Source organism: Pelophylax lessonae (genome assembly GCF_965119305.1).
Source record: "Pelophylax lessonae genome assembly, chromosome: 5".
Classification (NCBI taxonomy): Eukaryota; Metazoa; Chordata; class Amphibia; order Anura; family Ranidae; genus Pelophylax; species Pelophylax lessonae.
In genome coordinates this window covers 2564590-2577965 of record NC_138772.1, presented here as the reverse complement: position 1 = coordinate 2577965, position 13376 = coordinate 2564590, and the positions used below count along the sequence as shown (strand labels likewise).

At 45.1% G+C, this 13376-nt stretch overlaps 1 protein-coding gene across 1 annotated transcript in view; it reads left to right on the top strand.

Moving 5' to 3' along the window:
* Positions 1-13376, top strand: part of TSNARE1 (t-SNARE domain containing 1) — a 382306-nt gene that overhangs the window by 209545 nt on the left and 159385 nt on the right. The window contains exon 5 of the mRNA XM_082257510.1: positions 11313-11403. Within this exon, the coding sequence (XP_082113636.1) occupies positions 11313-11403 (91 nt within the window). The remainder of the gene's footprint in view (positions 1-11312; positions 11404-13376) is intronic.

Here is a 13376-nt window from a genome sequence, read left to right as displayed (position 1 = left end):
AAAATAAACAATTAAAATACATATTTTCGAAACTTTACAGCATTTCTTCACACCTGACTTAAACTTTTGCACAGTACTGCGTATATATATATATATAATATTTTTTAATGAAAGTTCATAGTTCTACTTAAAATTTTCCTAAATTGATTACTTTACAGTTCTGATCACTTTGTGAGGGTGGGCTGCAAGGTGATCAGCATACAGAAGGGTCACCATACAGGAATACAATACAGAGCGGCCTCCTCTACCGTCATAATTCTTGTCTTAAAAATAGATAGCAATACAAAACAAAGTAAAAAAAGCTATAAAAAGAGTCAATAAAATATATATCACCAAGTGCAACAGATCAAAGGACGAACAGATTTATAACAAAAGTGCATTTTGTGCTCAGTAGTGCCACAAAAACAAAGTGCTGTAATAAGTCTTTCAAGTGATAGGTGCCTGTGTGTGTCCTCAGGATAATCGCAGAGGTGCTCTTCCACACTCCCCCACTCACCAGCAGGAGTGAACCACTTATTAGAAGTAGGTCACCAATGCGCTCAGATGTTTAATGCGTCTCCGCTGTCATCCTCCTCCTTTATCCATTCAATGTGCCTCCGAGAACATCACAGAGAAATCGCATTCAGATGGTGTTAGAGAAAATGGAGACCAGGGAAAACTATCCTAGCGCAACAAGTTTATTCAAAAGCCCAAATAAAAATAAAAGTATTGCAGATCAGTATGCCCCCCCCGCACCCAAAATGTCCTGCCAAACAACATAGGTTTTGGAAACGCCACTACTCCGTGCCGCTCTGAAGCCAGTGTGCGTGCGCTGCAAATGGTAGAAGTAATATCACAATCAGAAGTCCTGCCTCTACCTACGTGTTTCGTCACATCTGGGATTTGTATTTATGTATATTGGAATCTATCATTTGTACCAGTATTGGTTCTTTTTGTGGTAAATGGACTTTGAAGTTGTTGACACAATAAAACAGCCTTTCTCAAACTACTGGTGGACCTCTAGGGCTGGGCATTTTGGCTAGGACCAGAGGAATTTTCTATTTCCGACTGAAAGGCCTGCCATGGTTTTGCACCTTAGCACCAGAAGCACTTCCCCTTTATTTTTCTTGTTTGTCACTGCACTTTCTGCACAGCACTGTATGCACCTTCTTACCTCCCAATTAGTAGGGTGTAGTTCCTCGGGCCTGCCCTGAAAGTCTCTGGGTGGGAAAGGCACATGGCTTTTTGGCTAGGTTTTCCCCGCCTATGGAGTCTCCCTTCAGGGGAGCCCCAACTAGTACTGGAGTTGGCCTTGCTTCAGCAGGCCTGAAGAAAAGGGATGGACTGGTTTGACCAGTGAGTACCCCAGTCCCTGTCAGGAGCTCCGGGGGATCAGGTTTGGGGCTTCTTTCTCTTAGGAGGAGGGCCATGTGTATACCCTGTGCATTTTAAAGCATGCGCTCTGAAGGTCCGGGGAGACCTTCAATTTATTTGCCAGGAGTTTGCCGGGAAATCACTCCCGCGCGCATGCGCAGGAGTGACGTCATCGCGGCTCCGGCCAATCACCGTGCCGGAGCCGTCTCTTCCGGCCAATCACCGCGCCGGAGCCGCCGAACCCGGAAGAGACGGCGAGGGATCATGGCAGCGCCCGCAGCGATGTCCGGGGGTCCGTGTCGGGGCTTCGTTCGATGCATACTAGCTCATTATGCCTTTGTCTTGCAGGTTTTTTTTTTTTATTTTAGGGTTTACAACCGCTTTAAGTGTGCTCACTTATTTTTATGTACTGGGTGTTGGGGTTTGAGAGTGTGTTTTGCTGCAACACGGGACCTAATTTTCTGGGATTTAGATCTGTTCTCTCCAAATTCTGAACCTGTACTTTTATTAATATGACCCTAATACTGAATATGTTGTTACTAAAGGCAGACTCTGCCACCTACCAGTCTCTTATAAATTCATCTCCCTTTGCAGTGTATATACTTGGAGGGGATGTGACTAGATTTGGTCTAAACTGCCTGGAATAAGGAGTTTATAGTTTTCAGGCACCGGGCCTTTTATCTTCTTATAGAAGTACAGTTCTGTTTCTGGGAATAAACATCAGCATATCATCTTAGATAATTTTATTTTTTTTCTGTACATCTTATTCCGCTTTCATTAATCTTTGTCAGTTGGGAGTCCCTCTCCCTTATAACAGCTGCAGATGTCTGTTATTACCATATACAGCATGATCTTACACCGGTCTCTCTCTGGTTTGCCGAATTGGACTGACAGGAAGCTGGTAGGAAGCCATGTTGTCGTCCCTTAGGAGACCTCTTTATCTTCATGTCCAGCTTGTTTGACTTACACTCCGGTTATTCGGTCTGTTGCTTTGAGTCTATCGGTGTCGGCTTTTTATATTTTTTAAAACACGTCCAGCCAGTTTCTCCCTTCATAGACTGTTCTGGATTTCACTCTGTGTGTGGTGGTGGTTGTATCTGCAGTACAGACATAACTGGGCATTGCCTTCTGTCATATTACACCAGCCATTCTCAACCTTGGACCATGGATGGACTCTGGAAATCCTTTCGCAGTCTCAGGGAACCCTTGCTAATCTTTTATATAAGGATGATCAAAAGGTAGTAGATGTGATAATACAGTAATAAGGTATGCAGCACCCAAAACAGACTTACATTAAACATAAAAACTTTAGGGTGCGTATGCATTGATGGTCTGTGAAGAGTTTCCCTTTTCCATTGGTGGTTGCCATTGGCATACTGCTTCTCCTACACTGGAGGTCAACGGACAAGTGCTCCCTAACATCAGTATAAAAGTGGCCCTTTACACTGGAAATCCGTGTCCATTGGTGGTTAGTGGAAATAGTTACTTATAATGGTGGCAAGTGGAAGAGGCGTCCCCTATACATTGTTGGTCCAAAGAAGATGTTGCCTCCTTATGATGGCTAGTGGAAGAGGCACGCCCTGTACATTGGCGGTCAGTGGAAATAGTTACTCCCTTATAATGGTGGCTAGTAGAAGAGGTGTCCCATTACATTGGTGATCAGTAGTAGTATTTACCCCTTATAATGGTGGCTAGTGGAAGAGGCACCCCTTGTACATTGGTGATCAGTAGAATTAGTTACCCCCTTATAATCGTTGCTATTGGAAAAGGTGCCCCATATACATTGCTGGTCAGTAGAAGTTTTTGCCCTTTATAATGGTGGCTAATGGAAGAGGCGCCCACCGTACATTGGTAGTCAGTAGAAGTGTAGTTACCCCCTTATAATGGTGGCTAGAGGAAGATGCGCCCCTATACATTGCTGGTCAGTAGAATTAATTACACCCTTAAAAATGGTGGCTAGTGGAAGAGGCTCCCCCTGTAGATTGGTGATAAGTAGAAGTCTAGTTACCCCCTTATAATGGTGGGTAGTGAAAGAGGCACCCCTTGGCATTGGTTGTCAGTAGAAGTAGTTACCCCCTTATATTGGTGGCTAGTGGAGGAGGCACCCCTTACATTGGTGATCTGAAGTGGTGAGCTTTGGGTTGAGTTCAACCTAAACGCTAGATGTTCAGCATTTTCTGAACGTGAAAACGAAATGGCAAGATCCAGCCTTTTCAGCCACCCAAACCTTCTTTTAGTCTTTGTGGTGGTATCACTACCAGCATTAAATAACTTCCTGGCCCGCCTGCTGGATCGTTGCGCATAGTAACCAAGCCAGTGGGCATCTCGGGTGACATTGACCAGTTATGGTCATGACCATTTTTGATTGGTGACACCAGCTAGCTTCACAGGCTGGCTTGTTGGCATTCAGCAGCCATCTGACAAGATCCACAGAATGGATAAAGCAGGGAGATCCTTGCTGTGCAGGTCCTCTGGTACAACTTCATCTCCAGCAAGGAGAACAGTGAGCAGCACAGTAGTGACTTCACCTAATTTTCTGGGATTACCAGACTAGGAAGCAGGGAGATTCATGCACTGCAGGTCCTCAGGTACAGCTTCTTCTCCAGCAAGGAGAAAAGTGATCAGCACAGTAGTGACATCACCAAATCTCCTAAGATTAGAAAGCAGGGAGATCCATGCACTGCAGGTCCTCAGGTACAACTTCCTCTCCAGCAAGGAGAACAGTGATCAGCACAGTAGTCACATCACAAAATTTTCTGGGATTACCAGGCTAGGAAGCAGGGAGATCCATGCACTGCAGATCCTCAGGTACAGCTTCCTCTCCAGCAAGGAGAACAGTGAGCAGCACAATAGTGACATCACCAAATCTCACTCCAAATCTCTTGAAACGAGCAGTTAGAGGCAGCAGTGATTTAGATGATCTCACACCACAGAAATATATGGCTATGAGGCTACAGAACAGGAGTGCCTAGGCTAACTCTCCTACCAGGAATTGCAATGCCGGAATTCAAGACAAACCTTTTCTTTTTTTCCCCCTCCTGGTACAGCTTGTGTGCCGATTTCAAGATGTTCCCTACAACACAGCAGCTCTTCACTTTTAGTGTTCATTTCCATTTAAAGAAATACGTACACATGGGTCTGCATCTGTTCGCTCATTACCATTCTATATGTATATTCCTTCCCAGGAGGTTGGGTTATACTTGAATCTGTTGAACTTGATCTCTATTGCAGTAATCAGCATCTGATATTGCCCTTGAGTTGATGCAATGTTGTAAAGAAAGGAAAGCGGAGTCCATCGAATATTTACTGTACGCCTTCTGTACCCTCGCTGAACGCCCTGCAGTGCTGTTCCACATGGAGAGTTTTACACATTCCCATGCTGGCCCCAGCGAGGCCGAAGGCCCTGTAAATATTGACTGTGCGGAGATTAATGTCACTGCATAAGTCATTGTTGGCCGTCCACCCTCTTTAACACCACCGAAGAGGCCCCAAGCGTCTCCTCGCCACACTCCTCTATAATTAACTCGTGTAGCCTGCGAGGGAAGTCACCCAGGGTGTGCTAATAATTACAATAATGAAATGTCTTTCGCCTCCTGTTTATTAAATGAGAGGAAGTTTGCTGAACGATGGGAAATTTTATCCTCTTATTTCTTTTTAATCAGCTTTCTCTGATGAAGCACGTCTTAAGCTGCGTTTTGGGGATCCTACTGGCTCTCCAGTATTCCATGATTGTGTTTTATAGCGTTTATCAGCCTCTGCTAATGTCAGAGCAACCAAAATAGTAAACCTCCATATATACAATCCTCTACCCAGAGGAAGGCAAACAACCCCAATAAAGCATCGTGGAAGCTGCTGCAACGGGGGAAATAAATATCCTTCCTGATCCTCCAGAAGGAAGATGGACATTCCCCCGGATGAACATTCACTTCAGAAGGCAGATGGACATTCCCCCGGATGAACATTCACTTTTAACATCCAACAAGGGAGCACACAAAATGAGTTCTTGTTAGGTTTACATACACTTTATGATGATGGGGGTTGTAATACTTTGCCATGTATTTCACCATTGTGTTCATTTAACCACTTTACCACCGGAGGATTTTGCTGTCTTACGTCCAGGCCACTTTTTGCGATTCGGCACTGTGCGACTTTAACTGACAATTGCGCAGTCATGCGACACTGTACCCAAACTAAATTTACGTCCTTTTTTTCCCACAAACAGAGCTTTCTTTTGGTGGTATTTGATCACCTGTGCGATTTTTACTTTTTGCGCTATAAACAAAAAGAGCGACAATTTTGAAAAAATAACAATATTTTTCACATTTTTTTTTATATGAAATTCCCCCCCCCCCCCCCCCCCCCAAAAAATGTAAAAATCTAAATTTTTTATCATTTTAGGCCAATTTGTTTTCTGCTACATATTTTTGGTAAAAAAAATTGCAATAAGCGTATTTTGATTGGTTTGCGCAAAAGTTATTGCGTTTACTAACTAAGGGAAAGATTTCTGTCGTTTTTGGTGTTTTTTCTTTAATGAGTAATGGCGGCGATCTGCGTTTTTTTTTTTTTTTTGCGGGACTGCGACATTGCGGCGGACAGATCGGACCCTTGACTGACACTTTTGGGGGTACCAGTGACATTACTACAGTAATTAGTGCTATATATATGCACTGTTACTGTAAAAATGACACTGGCAGGGAAGGGGTTCATTTTTATTGGAGAGGGAGGGGTTAATGAATGCCTGGTGCTTACTAACGTGTGTGGGGGGAGGTGACTGAGTGACACAGGCACAGATCGCATGTTCAGCTATGCAGAACCCTGCATTCTGACCCTGCCTGTCACTTAGGAGATCCGCCCGCTTTGTTTACACAAGCAGGCGGATCTCCAGACTCGATTCCCCCGACGATCGGGGAAGAGCGGCGGTGATCACCGCTGCTCCTCCCCTGGCCCGGCTCCCGCTGTGACTGAATACAGCGGGAGCGAGCCTCCGGCGGCACGCGCGCCACCGTAAAGTGGGAGTGTCTGCCGACGTAGGTCTACGTCGACAGACCTACAAGAGCCACTTTGCCGCTGTAGAGCTCTAGTGAGCAGTGGCAAAGTGGTTAAAGATCAGTTGCTGCCTTCACCTCTGTAACATCTCCAGAATTCGCCCCTTTCTAACTAACGACACCACAAAACAACGTATTCACTCTTTGGTTATTTCCCACCTTGACTACTGCAACTCCCTCCTCACTGGCCGACCTTTACACAGGCTCCTCCCCCTACAGTCTATCATGAATGCTGCTACCGGATTATTACACCTTACTAACCGATCTGTGAATGCTTCCCCCCTTTTCCAATCTCTTCACTGGCTTCCCCTCCCCCATCGTATAAAATTCAAAATACTAACCACAGCATACAAGGCCATCCACATCACCAACCTCATCTACTGATATCGCCCCAAGTCGTCCTCTCCATTCCTCCCAGGACCTCCTGTTCTCTAGCTCCCTTGTTATCTCCTCCCACGCTCACCTCCAGGACTTCTCCAGAGCCTCTCCCATCCTCTGGAACTAGCAAGGGAAGGGAGAAGAGAGCAGCGCCATCTCAGTGCAGAATAAAAGGTAGATTTATTTCATAAAAACAATTTAAAACTCACTTTAAGAAGATAAAAAGCCAGCATAATAAAACGATCATCTGCTTCACTTGGGGGAGGACTTGGAGAGGAGCAGCCACTGGTCCGGGCTGTGTCGGTGGTGTCCGGCACTTCCTGGTTCCTGGGCTGTCTTCCAGCGTCCTACGTCACATCTGGTGGTAGCAGGATGAGGGTCATCCTCTGGAACTCCCTGCCCCAGTATGTCCGGTCAGCTCCTACCCTGTCCGCCTTTAGGCGATCCTTGAAAACACACTAATTCAGGGAAGCCTACCCCACCTCCACCTAAGATCTGTACTTTGAGTCCCCTCCATCAGATCATCCCCTGCAGCCACTACTCTTTGTACCACCTCCATCTTCTTTTTAGATTGTAAGCTCCATGAGCAGGGCCCTCCTATTATTTTTGTATTGAACTGTATTGTAAATTGTGCTGTCCCCCTTTTTATTGTAAAGCGCTGCGTAAACTGTTGGCGCTATATAAATCCAGTATAATAAGTTGAAGTGTAGAGATTTTGGTTTTATATATATTTTTTTGTTTTTATTTATTTATTTTTTAAAATTTTTGTCTTTGTTGTGCTTATGCAATGATGTTTCTATTTTGTATTTGTCATTTATTTTTTTTATTTTATTAATTTCATTTGCATATTTTAAGCACTGGGTTGGACTGGGGCACTGCCATTATTTCCAGCAATAAAGACCCCTCACACAAGAAAGGCCCCCGTGTCCCATAATGCACCTCAGAGCTCTTCTTTTTTTTTTTTTTTTAAGAAAAAAAAGGGGACTATAAAGCCTTGTCCCAATAATATAGGAAAAAGGAATAGGTATCAACTGGAGAATACTCTGTTGCCTATAAAAATAAGACTATAGCAACACAGCAAGGAGACAGCAACTAATTAAAATAAAATGTAAACTTTATGTATACAAAGTTAAAAAAAGAAGATAAAACAACAATAATCGTGTGTTCAATGTATATTAGGGAAGTAAAACACTCACTATTTATGATATTCAGTTAATACAGTCTCCAATGGTGAACAGTCCAGTATAGGTGGCATGGACTCCTAATGCCTGTAAGTGTCGGTTCACACTATGGCGATCCGACTTCGACGCGACTTGCACGGACTTCATAAAATGAATGTCTATGCAAGTCGCCTCCAGGTCGCCCCGAAGTAGTACAGGACCCTTTTTCTAAGTTGGAGCGACTTGTGTCACTCCTATTAGAACCGTTCCTGTACCACACAATGGGCCGCGACGGTGCGTGACTTGTCAGGCTGACCAAGTCGTACTAGTGTGAACCGGTACTAAGGTCAACGCGTTTCAACAAGAATTTGGCTTCTTCCAGACCCAGACAAACGGCGAGGGCAAACCATAGGACCCAACAACATATATTGGTACAGCCGTGGCCAAAAGTTTTGAGAATGACACAAATATTAATTTTCACAAAGTCTGCTGCCTCAGTTTTTATGATGAAAATTTGCCAATACTCCAGAATGTTATGAAGAGCGATCCGATGAATGAAGTCCCTCTTTGCCCTGAGAATGAACTTAATCTCAAAAACATTTGCACTGCATTTGTGAAGAAGGCTTCAGGGAAACTCCAGCAAGCGCCAGGAGCGTCTCCTGCAGTGGATTGAGCTGCGAGATCGGGGCACCACCAGTGCAGAGCTTGCTCAGGAATGGCAGCAGGCAGGTGTGAGCGCGTCACAGTGAAGAGAAGACTTTTGGAGGATGGCCTGGTGTCAAGAAGGGCAGCAAAGAAGCCACTTCTCTCCAGAAAAAACATCAGGGACTGACTTATAATCTGCGAAAGGTCCAGGGATTAGACTGCTGAGGACTGAGGGAAAGTCATTTTCCCTGCTGAATCCTCTCTCCCTATTGTTTGGATAGGCAACTTAGCACAGCCATTGTAGAGGAGTGGACCAACATTCCACCAACCGGATCAACTCCATGCCAAGGAGATGTGATGCACTGCGTGAGGGAAATGGTGGTCACACCAGATACTGACTGGTCCCCCCCCCCCCCCCCCCCAATACAGTAAAACTGCACATTTTAGAGTGGCCTTTTATTGTGAAGATGCTGGATGTGGAGGTCCTGGGCTGAGGTTGTGAGGCCGGTTGGATGCCAAATTCTCTGAAACGCCTTTGGAGACGGCTTATGGTAGAGAAATGAACATTCAATTCAGGGGCAACAGCTCTGGTGGACATTCCTACAGTCAGTTGCTAATTGCACGCTCCCTCAGAACTTGGGACATCTGTGGCATTGTGCTGTGTGATATGATATCAATGTACAAATACTGTACTGGTGACCCGAGCATAAGGAACAAACTATTCAGAGATAGGAGATACAATAAGACACGTGGCCACTCACTAAAACTTGAGGAAAGGCGGTTTAACCTTAAAGTGCGTAAGGTGTTCTTCACTGTAAGAACGGTAAGGATGTGGAATTCTCTTCCACAAGCAGTCGTATCAGCAGGGAGCATTGATAGTTTCAAAAAACTATTAGATGGACACCTTAAAGACCACAACATACAGGGGTATACAATGTACAACATACAGGGGTATACAATGTACAATATACAGGGGTATACAATGTACAACATACAGGGGTATACAATGTACAACATACAGGGGTATACAGTGTACAACATACAGGGGTATACAATGTACAACATACAGGGGTATACAATGTACAACATACAGGGGTATACAACGTACAACATACAGGGGTATACAACGTACAACATACAGGGGTATACAATGTACCACATACAGGGGTATACAATGTACAACATACAGGGGTATACAATGTACAACATACAGGGGTATACAATGTACAACATACAGGGGTATACAACGTACAACATACAGGGGTATACAACGTACAACATACAGGGGTATACAATGTACCACATACAGGGGTATACAATGTACCACATACAGGGGTATACAATGTACAACATACAGGGGTATACAATGTACAACATACAGGGGGTATACAATGTACAACATACAGGGGGTATACAATGTACAACATACAGGGGGTATACAATGTACAACATACAGGGGGTATACAATGTACAACATACAGGGGGTATACAATGTACAACATACAGGGGTATACAATGTACGGTTAAAAGCAAACACACACACACATCATAGGTTGAACTGGATGGACTGATGTCTTTTTTCAACCTCACAAACTATTTAACTATGTAAAAAAAAAACTGCACATTTTAGAGTGGCCTTTTATTGTGGCCAGCCTAAGGCACACCTGTGCAATAATCATGTTGTCCAGTCAGCATCTTTATATGCCACACCTGTGAGGTGGATGGATTATCTCGGCAAAGGAGAAGCGATCACTAACACAGATTAAGAGCCCATTCACACCGCAGCGGCACGACTTGTGAAGTCCCGTGCACCGCGACTTTGGCGCGACTTGTACGGACTTCATATAATGAATGTCTATGCAAGTCGCCCCGAAATAGTACAGGACCCTTTTTCTAAGTCGGAGCGACTTGTGTCTCTCCTATTAGAACGGCTCCTGTAGCAGTCAATGGACCGCGAGGGAGCGCGACTTGTCAGGCTGACAAGTCGCCTGACAAGTCGCGGCAGTGTGAATGGAGCCTTACACAGATTTGTAAACAATATTTGCTCCGGCACTTTTTTTTTTTTTTATGGACTCGGATGACATTTGTGTCATCCGGTCTGTATGTCCGCTTATCATCCCATCCCTTTGCGGGTGTTATACGGACATAATGTATGTCAATGGGATTGCGGATGACACCGCTGACATCCGATTTTGCGTCCTTTCCGTTTTTTAAACAGAAGAAAAAATAGGGTTCTGTTCCCTTCCAAAAAACAGAACAGAACTGAAAGGATGAAAATCGGATGTCGGTGGATGATCATCCCCTAACATCCGCAATCCTATTGACATACATTATGTCCGTATATCACCCGGAAATGGATAGGGTGATATACGGACATACGGCACGCCCGTGTGAAAGAGGCCTTAGATCTTTGAGTTCAGCTCATGAAAAATGGGGGCAAAAACAAAAGTGTTGTGTTTATAATTGTGTTCAGTATATATGAAGTTTATGAAGTTTGTATTCTCCGGTTGATATGTTGTTGTTTTTCTTTATTTTTAGTTTGCCATCAATGTAAAAAAGGAAATTCTAGTTTTCTCACAAGGAGATAAAAACCCATCCCCCACTGTTTTTATATGAATAATGTAAATGGGATGGGGACAGTGAAATAAATGTGACTCGCACTGTGCAGCACGTTATAATTATTTCCATAAACAAGTTAATTGATATTATTTTTTATTTTCTATCATTTCAGACACTTCACGCAGCAGGAGAGCAACAACACCATAACTTCCAGTACTAAATCCATCCGCCAGCTGTCAGAGATTGTGAGGGGATCAACTCGGGTAAGGAGCTGTCTTCTGGAATAGAGGATGCTGGGAAATAAAGGTGCTGAACACCTGGCCATGTGCTACCTAGCCAGCCAGCTTATGAATATTCATGTCTCTGTTCCCGTATTGTCCGACTGAATCCATGATATCCTGAGGTTTATTACCGAATACCTTTTATTGCACAATGTATCCTTATCCATCAATGTTTTATATCCGATTTTATTGTGAGATTGCACCGCTGCTGCCCCCTGGTGTTTGGGATACTAATATATGCCCCTGCCCAGCGCTCAAGAGCCGAACTAGATTACTAAACTCCTCAACATTGTGACATCCACATGGTCCTATAAAGGCCCCACATCATCTCCTGGCCTTTCCTGGGTGACCCCTCTAGAATGAAGATCTGGTCTGTGTGCACCTTTTTTTGTTTTAGTTCCACCTCATGTGTTCATTAACCACTTAGGGACTGGTCGCCACAGTTATACGTCGCTACTTTGACAGTATGGCAGCAGATAGCAGCCATACCTCAGTATTTTTTATTTTTTTTTACAGGGTGGGCGATCCTCTTTCACATAAAAGTGGTCCCAGTGGTGGATTCACCACGAGAGATCACCTTTATGGGCGGCGGAAGAGGTGCCCCTCCCACCCGCCAATTCCCGGTCGTATCCCCCGCTTACCGGAGCCGTCGGTAGCAGGGAAAAGGATCCAGTCCTTTCCCCTCCTAGGCAGGAAGTGGAGTGAGGGCAAGCCGGTTCCCCACTCCACTCTATGGCATTGGAGGACCATCATACGTCACTTCCTCCCAACGGCCTTAAAGGGCCCATTTTTTTTTCATGATGAAAATTACTTTTTCTCTGACAGTCGCCGCCCACTCATAGAAATCTGCACGTCTGGGTATTGGCCTTCTCCACAGGAGTAAGCTAGGAAGAAGATTTTGTTAGAATATTCACAAAAACTTTGTATAGACACACCTACAGGGGGCAGTCCCTATGGTCAATACCCCCAGCTAGCATCATCCCCAATTCAGTTTTGCTGCTGCCTAGCTTAGGAGTAGGCTGGCTTTTCCATGGCTGGGGCTGCGGTCTCAGCCTTTTTCTTCTTTTTTATTTTTTCTCTCTAGAAAAGTATTTTTTCTTTTAAAAGATAGCTTTTTATTTGTTCCTGCGCTTGGTTAGTCGGACTTCGGAAGACTGCAGCGTTTGCGGATCTGGGAATCGCACTGGTTATCCTAGAGCCTTACGGAATCCCAGCCTGCCATCGAGTGTTAACAGGTTATCGGTACGCCCAGGCCTCGCAAACGACTATGTTCCTGACTCCAGGGTCGAGCCTGCGAAGTCACAATCTTCGCCGGGATGTCTCAACCGCGGTACGACCGCGAGTTGCTAGCGTGCCCTTTTGGCTGACAGCACCACCACTCAGAGTGGGAGGCTTCCTGTCACAGAGCGGTACCCACGTTTTCGCTGGAGCGGTGAGTACCATGCTACCCCTCTGTCTCTGACCATGTCTGTCAGGGTGTGTATGTGGGCCCTCTGTTTTATGGGGACGGCAGTTCGGTATGGGTTCTGTGGTGTCCCCCTCATGTCTGTAGGTGCAGTCCCTGTGTGTCCCTTCCCGGTCCCTGAGGGGGAGCTGTGGCAGTTCTACCACTGTATGGGGGGTTGCGGGGGTCTCCTATGTCCCTGATGTGCTTGTGCAACTATTTGGGGAACAGTACATGGTGTGTGGGGGGCGCAATCCTCGCAAAACCGCGCGGCCGCCATTTTAGGTGTGGGCAGGCTGTTTGGCCTCATAGTGAGGGCAGCCATTTTTTGCTATACTGTTGGCGCAGATCGGGCGCCATCTTTAGTGTGGGCAAAATGTCCTTATGTGGACAGCGGCCATTTTCCCAGAGCTTTTCCCATAGATTTGTATTGGCAACCATTTTTTTGTGGCTCAGGGCTGTTTCTGCCTCTAGGGGTGTGAGGTCACTTCCTCTTTCTTCTCCTTCACCC